This window comes from Acyrthosiphon pisum, chromosome A2, assembly GCF_005508785.2.
Source record: "Acyrthosiphon pisum isolate AL4f chromosome A2, pea_aphid_22Mar2018_4r6ur, whole genome shotgun sequence".
Taxonomy (NCBI): Eukaryota; Metazoa; Arthropoda; class Insecta; order Hemiptera; family Aphididae; genus Acyrthosiphon; species Acyrthosiphon pisum.
Genome location: NC_042495.1, coordinates 35,210,475 through 35,221,224, shown reverse-complemented (window position 1 = coordinate 35,221,224; position 10,750 = coordinate 35,210,475). Strand labels below are relative to the sequence as shown.

At 28.5% G+C, this 10,750-nt stretch overlaps 1 protein-coding gene across 2 annotated transcripts in view; it reads right to left on the bottom strand.

Annotated features, from left to right (window-relative positions):
• Nucleotides 1-389: 389 nt before the first annotated feature.
• Nucleotides 390-10,750, bottom strand: part of LOC100165306 (epoxide hydrolase 4) — a 19,204-nt gene continuing 8,843 nt past the window's right edge. For both annotated transcript variants that reach the window (XM_029490118.1, XM_008184470.3), the window contains exons 3-6: nucleotides 6,138-6,422; nucleotides 5,378-5,535; nucleotides 4,962-5,237; nucleotides 390-1,076 (exon numbers count right to left, since the gene is read on the bottom strand). In XM_029490118.1, the coding sequence (XP_029345978.1) occupies nucleotides 901-1,076; nucleotides 4,962-5,237; nucleotides 5,378-5,535; nucleotides 6,138-6,422 (895 nt within the window). In that variant the 3' untranslated portion in view covers nucleotides 390-900. The remainder of the gene's footprint in view (nucleotides 1,077-4,961; nucleotides 5,238-5,377; nucleotides 5,536-6,137; nucleotides 6,423-10,750) is intronic.

The window sequence follows — 10,750 nt, the reverse complement described above, 5'->3', positions numbered from 1 at the left end:
ACGGAACCGGGAACATAATTAAGAGTGCTGTCGGACTGGTCACGTGACCACGCGCAACTTGATTTATATAGCATAGCTTATTATTTGGCTTTAGTAATGCTTACTGCCTATATGACTATATTCAGTGGCGTAGCCAGGGGGAGTTTTGTTTGGGTTTTTAATCAGCCCAATCGACTTTTTTCCTAATTATTTTATTATTTACAAACGAAAACTGTAAAAAAACTTAATTTGATTTATACTTAAACCACTTCCCCCCTTTCATAATCCTGGCAACGCCACTGGTTAGTGTTTACACATGGTATAATAAAGCAGGTAAATTCATTAAAGATACAATAATGAATAAAAATATTGTTATAAATAATAAATATAGACTGCAGGCTACACTCAAATATTTATAAGTATAGGTATATTAAGTAATAAAGTAGCTTACAGGTTTCATAACAAAATCAACTTTAAAAGCATTTGTTCATTCAATACCTAACTTGCAGATAAAATACCTATTATTAACTTTTGAAGTTTAGTCAGGTTATACATACGATTATATTATAATTTATATAAACTTAAATTTAGCTTATTAATAATTTATAATTTACAATAATAACACTGTAGATAAGACTAATTAAGTTCCTAGATATACACGTGATGTAAACGATTTTATCACCCATCATATTATTATATAGATAAATGCATAATAATTGTGTACAGTGTAGTGCAATGTAACACTGTGCCTACTATTTAAAATAGTTCTTAAAATAATTTTATTAGTAAACAATAGGACAATAGGTAGGTAACCACAATGATTAATATTATAGATAGTTACATTACTCTTATTGTTATTATTATGTTGATACAATAAATACATTTACATAAAAAAGAACATTGTTTTCAATGTAAAAAAAATTAGTTCTGACACGATGACGTCATGGCCGTAATTGGTAAAATGTTTCTCTTCTGTACTGAATCTTTCAACGTATTTCCATACTGAACAGTAGACGAAACGATATCTTTCATTCTTCCAACTATACCACCAGAGTTCTGTCGTGGTTGAAGCTCTTTTTGAACTACTTTTACACGAACTGTGACAGAAATACATTAATTTGAGACAATTAGGCAAATATAATACGTACAACATAAACATATAACATATTATAATATAATAAACCTATACCTTTAAGACAACTACTAAATCGTTAATTTCAGAGTAATAAATTAAATAACCACTGTTATATTAGTGAGGACGGTGGATATAGAAGTACAGCGTCAACCATCTCGGGTCGATCTGGGGTAAACTCCCCAGAAATGTTTTTAATGGTTGGGGGGTATAGGTGCCAGGTGGTAATAAGTGATGTTCGGTATTTAAGGTGCCTCGCTACGGTCTTTATTTAAGGAGCAACATTTAGGCAATTTCTAATCTTGTCATAGCCGCCCGGGATCTATGTGTTAACTGTTAGTTGTAAAATATGATTATTAGTGTAAGTGCAATTAAATGCGGGTATACTCTCTCGTACGCGCATACACATGTCAATAACACGGTAACCATATAAATTTCCCTACACGAATTTCACAAAAACATACATTTGCTTTAACAAAATTAAAGTTAGTTAACGTTGTCTGGTTTTGATTCTGAAAAAATATTTGAATTCAGCAGAAAAATGTCTGTAGATCGTACCAAACATTTTCCGCTTTTAATATTAATTTTAATTATGATTCGAAAAAGTTCATATTTTCAAGTTTTAAATTATAGTTCACAATAATATAAAATTTAGTTTTTACGAAGTGCATCGTAGGATCTACAGACAATATTCTGATGAGTTCAAATTTTTTTTCAGAATCAAAATCGGACAACGTTATCTAACTTTAATTTTGTCGATACTTAAGGCCTTTTCAGCTAAAATTGACGGCAGCAGCTAGGCCCCTTAAACATAATCATAATTTAACAATAAAGAGAAGTATTATACTATAATGTAAACTTATAAAATTAATATGAATGGCTACACATTTTATTTGTTCGAGATGTCGAGAATTTCGAGTTATCGATTTTTGAGTTACCTGCCGAGAGGTGTACTGTATAGGAAACTATTAATCAAATTTATGCATTCACAAATTTAAAAATAATAAAAGCCATAAATGATGAGTTACCTACCCAAAATTTGGATATTGTATATTTGAATTATTAATTTATATGTTATGTATGAAAGCATTGAAAGCTATAAGTATGTTTATGATAGAAAAAATTCTATAGTGAAAACACGAGAAACGTTTTTTTAACGTTGGCCTAGAGCCTAGTGTTGTGGAGAAAAAATTTTTAAAAAATAAAGACACGCACTTAAATCAGTTGGTGTAGACATGTAGTATTAAATTGGTAGTCACGAAACGTACCTAATTCAGATACGGGAAATAAAATTGTACACTCTGCTATAATTCAGGTTAGTATCTAACCGTTACATAAAAAGGTAATGAAAAAGTCTAATATAACTCCGCCAGTTTTATTTCCTTACATGTAATTAGCTTAGGGAAACTCCGCAGTGTTAAGGCCGTACATAGTACTATATAGAACTTAATAGTATATATAAACCTAACAAAATTAAAAATTAAAAATTAAAAAAAAACAGGTAAGTGAATGTTGCTCTGCAGTACAGTAGGTTACAAGTGGGTAACTTTAATGGTTAGTATTAAATTTGAATTCAATAATATAATATCATTATATACAAAAAGCGATTCTGAACGAAAACGGTCAGTCAGCCTACTATGATGATATTAAGGTGACAAAAGTAATTTATATAATATAACCTATTTACGTGGAACCTTGTTTTCAATTTTTAACCCTTGCATGGCTATAAAAGTTGAATATTTTCAATACATTTTTAACTATTAAGTAATTTGAAAAATGTTGTCAACATTTTAACTTTAATTGCTTATAAAAAAAAAAACGTGCATATTATGTATTTTTAATATTTTCAACTGGTGTAGTAACAATATATTAGGAGCATTGTATTACATTTTCAAACTTTTTGACCCAATGAAAAAAAGCAGGTAAGTGGATGTCGCTCTGCTGTACAGTAGATTACAAGTGAGTCATTGTATTAGACTTAAATTAAATGATATAATAGCATTGTATAAGAAAAACGATTCTGAGCGGAACCGGTTTGTCAGTCTGGATATTTTATATTGTTACCTATTATTTATTATATGATGTAATTTGAATTAATAATATGATATTATAATTTTTTATTCGTTTCTATGGTGATAAACAAGGCGATAGAAATTAAAATCCAATTTTTAGTGTTTTTTCGTAATTTTTCGGTGGTTTTTCCCGTGGCATTTAATAACTATTGAGAAAATCGAAAAATGACCTATCTAAAGTACTATCTCGATCTAATTCGAGATCTAATTTCGCTCCGCTCAGAATCTAAAATTGTATTGACATTTATAGATAAAAAAAACTACATAATAAACAGCTCAAAACGATATACTTTAAAAATTTAATCAAGTATGGAAAATGATAAAATAAACATTTGGTGTAAATTTCAAATATCTACGCTTATTAGTTTTTGAATAACAACAAAAGAAGAAAACCATTGTAAGTGCCTATGAGAATTTGTTAATTTACGGGTGAATATCCGAGGTCTAACTTCAAACGTTAGTTAAAATTTAATTTGACTTTCTGGTAAAGTTTATCTTAAATGTGGGAAAACTTATGGAGAATCTTGTATTTTATTTTCAAAGCTTAGATATAAAAAGAAAATTTTTTATAAATTTATATTTCAAAATAATTTACCACTTTTCGTGATTTTAATGAATATTGTCAACATTTTAACTTCAGACGCTCATAAAAATTATAATTATTGTGGATTTAAGCTCAAATTTTTTTTATGTGAAACGTTGTACTACATTTTCAAATTGTTTGACCGTGCATAAAATATTTTATCGACAATAATTTGATTTAAAAAAAACTAATAAAACTCGAAATTTTCTTATGCCTATAAATAGATCAAAAGAGTCACAATATTTCAAAAATTGTATGGTGCATACGAACTGCTAATTTAAACATTCAGTGAAAATTGTGTGTACAGAAAAAATGTGTCTAAAGTAATTTAAGAGTTACACCAAAAACAAAAATCGATTTTGTCGAAAACTGATTTTGCGTAAAAATTCCCGTTTTTCCTTAATCGTTAACCTTCCCAATGCACCAACTAGATCACTAGCGCAAATAGGGGGGGGGGGGCTTGGGGGGACTTAGTCCCCCAGTTAAAAATCTAGTAATTAGTACTAATTTGTATATTTTGTGATACTAAGCAATATGGTCTATGGGGAGGGGGGCTTGAGCCCCCCAATAAATTTAATCAATTTGCGCCTATGAACTAGATTCACTTTTCCACCGGAAAAGATACTGAAGTTGAAAATGAAATCATTATTTCGACTACTTATCATGTACCTATATAGACATAAAAAGTTTTAAAGAAAAACACACATTGTAAAATCAATATATATTTATCGCTACGCTCAGAATATATAATGAAATTTTTATTAGACTGTTAGAGAACGCAATAAATAGGTAGGTAGATATAATAATGGATTTTTATTAGACTTAAAATTAGAATATCTACAAACTGTATCACATAATTTTAGTTAACCTTTCAAAATATTATAACATCACATTTTACATATCTACATATTTTATAATTATTATAATTATAAATTACACTTAAAAGGTACTTGTGGGCTGTGGTGGAGTTTACATGTACCCTTAGGAGACCATGGACTCATATTTACATAAAATTGTTTTATATTCCCAACTAGCACCTTTAGGTATATCTATAACCTATATATTTATATACCATATTAAACATTTATAAACGTATATATATAGTTATACAGTATACACACATAATATTATATTATACTTTCTATTATAACTTAAGATTTATTTTGCTATAAGAAATAATAATTTTAAAACTTACCTAAATAAGATGTCAATAGATCATTGACAACTTTAGGTTGCTCTTGATGGGGAAAATGCGATGCATTATCAATTATTCTTACAGTAGATGTTTTTAGAAACTCTGTGGATTTGATAAAACTCTCCATTTGCACACTTACATCTTTACTACCAGTGATGAGTAAACACGGAACTTGGAGCATGTCTTCTTCTTTATTTAAAGAATCATTATTACTCCGTGGCTCAATTCTGTAGAATGGTAAGTTTCTAAAATAATTTATAGCACCCGTCCAATCCTCTAAAAAAACACAAAAATGTCAATAAGCTAGATCACTAGAATAATATTAATTTTATTTACACTAAGCTGTTGTAAGTGAAGTCTATAAAACGAATGCCTATGGCCTTCATTGTTTGTATTAAATTATCAATTATTATTACCTGTTCTTGAAAATGTATATTTATATGCGTCGATGTAAGATAAGTCATCGTTTTCCTTATTCTTGGATAGGTGTTGATAACACTGGTTGATTATTTTTAAATCACTTTGCAAAGCGTCCATTTCTGGTAAATAAGGAAGTTGACTGAAGCAAATCCAACTGCAATATAATAAAAACAAATGTCTGTATAACACCATTGACTTATTTTAATTACCATTTACACAAAAATCTCGCTCTGCAGTGAGCAATTTTGTTTTAATTTGGTTAGATTGTGGCTATACCTACTACCTAGGAATCTAATTAACCTTAAACCAAACTTTTGATTTGATAAAGACCTACATAATCTATACTGAGCATGTGATATCATAATATGTAGGTACTTACATTTCAGATTATGTCGTTCTGGTACAAGATCAAAAGTGTAAACATTTAGCTGAATCGTTGCTATCGATTCAAACCCTTATTTTCTGCAGCAAAACATATATTGTTCTTTTTGAATTACTTGAAAGATCTCGAAACTTAGGGTTATATTTTTTTAATATTTAAATCTATAAATCACCATTTTCAACTTTCATCTATATAGGAATACAATTAAAGGTACCTAGGTATGTCGTAATCATAAACCACTGCAGGGTGATTCTGATGAAATATGTCGTGATAAAAAAAACAAATAACGAACTTGATAATCAATAAATTGTTTTCTACCCACATATAAGGCTCAACAATTATGTGATATTTCTGATCTTTTTGGATAAACTTACTTTTTGTTAAAAAAACTTGACGGAGGTAAGTACTCCCAGTGGACATTTGGATGTGGACATGAAATAGCTACAAATTTTGACACACAGTTGGGCCACAGATGTACCAGATACCAGCCCAATAGAGCACCCAAGTCGTGGCCGATCACGTGACATTTATTTTGGTCGTCCACTCCTAGCATTGACAAAAACACGGCTAGCTCGTTGACCAGATTTTCAACTCGATAACTTTTGCGTGCTGATGGTTTATCAGAGTCACCAAAACCTTTAAGGTCTACAGCAATTACACTGAAATACAATAACACAGGATTAAACATATACATACTTATTGGTTGATGTCTTTCATTTTGAACTTTGATTAGGTACTATAAAAGTGGACTATATAATATTATTTAATAATACACATTTCCGTGTTGGTGGTTTTAACTAAAATACTCTATTATACCTAATCTTCATCCTTTTCAGAATTTTGAAATGTTGGAATAATATAAACTAATTAAAATTTAGGTGACCACGCATGTATATAATAATAGTATAGGACATAGGTAATAACAATTAAAACTAAAAAAATAATAAAAACCGTTCATATTACATTTTTAGATATCTAGTACAATATTATTTTAAAAACACTAAATTTAATTTTGTACGGTTATGGGTTACATTCGCCGTATTATCTTGAGCTCTAGACGTTTAGGTACATCGCACATTGACCTAAAATCCAGCACGAACGGGTACAAATAGACACTAGTGCACAGGCACACTATGTTTAAACACATAGGTTGAATAAAAGGTATTTTATCATTTCACCTGGTAAATCAGTCTAATCAAAGAACTTTTGGGTAAACATAAAACATATATAATATTAGACACTGTATATCTTTATTACATTTATTATTCATTATTTATCATTTATCACTTTATTATCATCTTTATTTCATTGTATCAATGTAATAAAATATATGACTACCGATTTCTTTATTCATTCATCCACGTAGACTCAGTATGACAATATCTCAGTTTAATTCGTTTGTCTTAGGGGGATTCGATACCGTGATTTTCTGTTTTTGTCTAACATACGTGTGACATAGTATTTTAGACGTGTTTTTTGCCAAACATTCCAATTGATCTATTGAAGCGATAAGATTTCTAAAAACAGATTTAAATTTGTCGTCAAGTCTACTTGAAATCGACTTCCCCACATTTTTTATTGTTTGATTTTAACTTCTCCAATAATTGAAATACCAGAATTTTTAAATACTTTTTTAGAATATAAAATTTTTAAGAATTTGGGGGATAATATCAAAAATGTGGGGAAGTCGATTTCAAGAAGATTTGACGACAAATTCAAATTTGTTTTCAGAATTCTTATCGCTTGAAGCGAATTTAGAATAAATAAATACGAGAGCAACATTTTTTGTTGTACCTACGCTAAATGTAACTGTAACATTACATTAATACATTTAAAACAAATTTAATGAATTTAATCTTGACTGTAATATTAGGAAATATTTATATGACATCTGTCCACATTATGACGGAAAAAAATAACATTTAATAATAAATTAAATAAAATACGATTTTTGGATTAAGTAGATTTAGTATTTTTGTAACGGCTAATGACCCAATGATTTAATATAATATTACCTATGTACTAAAGAAAATATTTTTAAATTAATTGCAAAAAAAATAATTTTCATAAGGAAACAATAAATTATTTTAAAGCACATACATAGCAATTTATTGAAAGAGCTATTTCAATATTATTGATTTATAACTGAACGTATCTTATTTAAAACCTATATTTTACAGTAACATTTATGCTTTTATAATACATTATTAATACAAAATACATTAATTTATCATTGCCTACAGCTAGTAGGTATTGAGGGATTACAATGTATGTTTAAGATATTTACCTTAACTCATATTAATAGCGCTATTTACTTATATTTTAAAATCAGTGGTTCAACTTGGCATAATAATATAAGCACATGTATCCACTGGAGAGTTGGCATTAAACTGCATTCTAGTGGTGACGTCGTAAGTCATAACCGGCCTTCTTACGACCGATCACGATCGGTAGAGCGCAATGCCGTTACTATCTCGGCCCTAAACGCCCGTCTGTCCATTTACCACAGTTGTAGATATACAACCGTGCCGTTTACCCATTTTCAATTATTGTATCATACTGTGTTGTTAATAATGTTAAAATTCAAGAAAAGTCCAACGGCATTTTATGTACTATGATTCATCTGAAGCTTGTGAACTATAATGACGACGGAAAATCACATATTATACAAATGGGTAAACAACATACTATAGCCTAGGGTAGATTCGCAAAATATACTTATTTTAATTTTTAATCTATTTCCGCTACCTATGCGAACTAATTATTCACAGTTCACAACATATTCTATATGGTACATCTGTAATTCGTTATTGATGTAAGTTGATAAACAATCATAGAAGTTATAAACATCAAGGATTGGGGGCAAAACCCTTCTAGCCCCCGCCAAATTGCGGATAAGATAACGATTACATCACATTTCAACCTTTTATTCCTTTCCAATGTTTTGATTGCGGCCCGAAGATATTCCCTTAACCAATGTCTTTAATATTGTTTCACTTAAACCACAAATTTATTTATTTTTCGAAGAAGTATCATAACCAAATATAATAACTATTAGTATGTAATAATATCAATTTTAAGGATATATATTTCTAGGATATTGTTTCAAAGACAGATGAAATAAATTAAAAAACCATAGTAACAGTTTTATTTTATAATCATTTAAAATTCAAATAATGACAAAATACTGAAAAATTACAAAAATTAGCGAATTATTTTGAGTTAAGAGGACGTGATACCCGCATGTGTTGTCTCTGCCTTACAAGGGCGTAACATACCAAATTTTACGCTCAGCAGAACATGCACATACGTCCTCTCAAGAATTCATAAAAATGTTTCTTTTAGCTACAAGCAAATCAAATTAAATTTTTATGAGCGTTTGAAATTCAAATGTTTACAAAATTTGGTATTCACTCGAGTTCTCAAAAAAAATTTACAAAAAAGTCTTATTTACCACCATAGCATAATACACAGAGTCAATCAATTGTTGGGCATTTTTAATAGATATAAAATAAATTGTTAAATAAGACAAAACGTCGATAATCATAGTTTCAGTTTTTTGACTGATTGATTTGGAACTTTGTTAAACGTCTGCCATAATCGACGTATGGTGTATCATCAATCATCGTGTATCATCGTCCATCGATTATTACCATGTTTATATTACGACCCGAAGAGGATCTATAGATGACCAGGTGTCTAGGTTAAACACTCGAGTGTTCTCAATGTTGACTAAATTTGAGACTAACTACAATTCATTATAACCTAATTATATTAAAAACTGTTTAGAATAAAATAATGTAAATTGTTTACTCGGGTAAAACCCTAACTCAACTAAAATCCTGCGTACTTTACTGAATGTTTGACTTACCTATTTGCTCAATATAATAGGTACATATTAATGGCTTAATTCATTTATGCAAATCTATCTATCCTCTTGGGTAATACCCTGGATATTCCAAAATGTTAAAATAAAATACATTTTTACTATTCATTCAAAATTATTAGTATACTAAACCACTGAATAATTGTATTTTTACGCTGTCTTGTTGACATCAATTAATTATTACTAAAACAATTTATTTAATTATAAGTTATAAGTTTATAATAACATAAGTAATTTCTTAAAAGAATATTATTATATTATTATTATAATTAATGGAAAAATAATTAACTAGGTTAGGTATGCTTAAATTTATTGAAATCAACTGTCATATTGATTTATTATATAGTTTATAGTTTATACCGTTCGTCGGTAGTCACTTAGAGGCCAAATTTTGATTACCTAGTATAAATTATAAGCCTAAATTATATTATTAATGCACATTTCATAAAGAACTTAAAAATTTTTATAAATATACCTATACATATTAATATACATATTAATTATACTAAATTGAACACATCGAACATAATACAATATTTTTAATAAACACGAAATTATCAAGAATAGGCACCTCACAATTATAGAGATACCTAGATCTTTAGATATCTCATAAAGTAATAGGTATATAATTTCATTTTAATAAAATGTTTTTTTCTCCTATATATAATTAATTAGGAAACATGTTATCTGTTAGTATATAGTAAATAGATTATAGTAAATAGTAATTATTAAATAGATATCAGTATATAGATCTCCTAGTGGTAATATTGATACTTTTACAAATAGTCTAAATAACTATCTAGAACAACTTAACAATAATTAATGTTATATAATAGCTGGTGATACCAATATTAATATTTACGATCAAAATATATCTAGTGATTATCTTAATACAATGGCAAGTCATAAATTTAAATCCTGTATTAACGAATTTACTCGCGTGACCAATAACACTAAATCTTGTATTGATCATATTTTTATTCGAAATATTGATGTTCTTACTACACAAGCTTTTATCCTGAAATGTAAAATTACAGATCACTGTGCAACATTATTAAGCTTTAAAATTTCCTTTTAAATGTAACGAAAGTAAAAAAAATT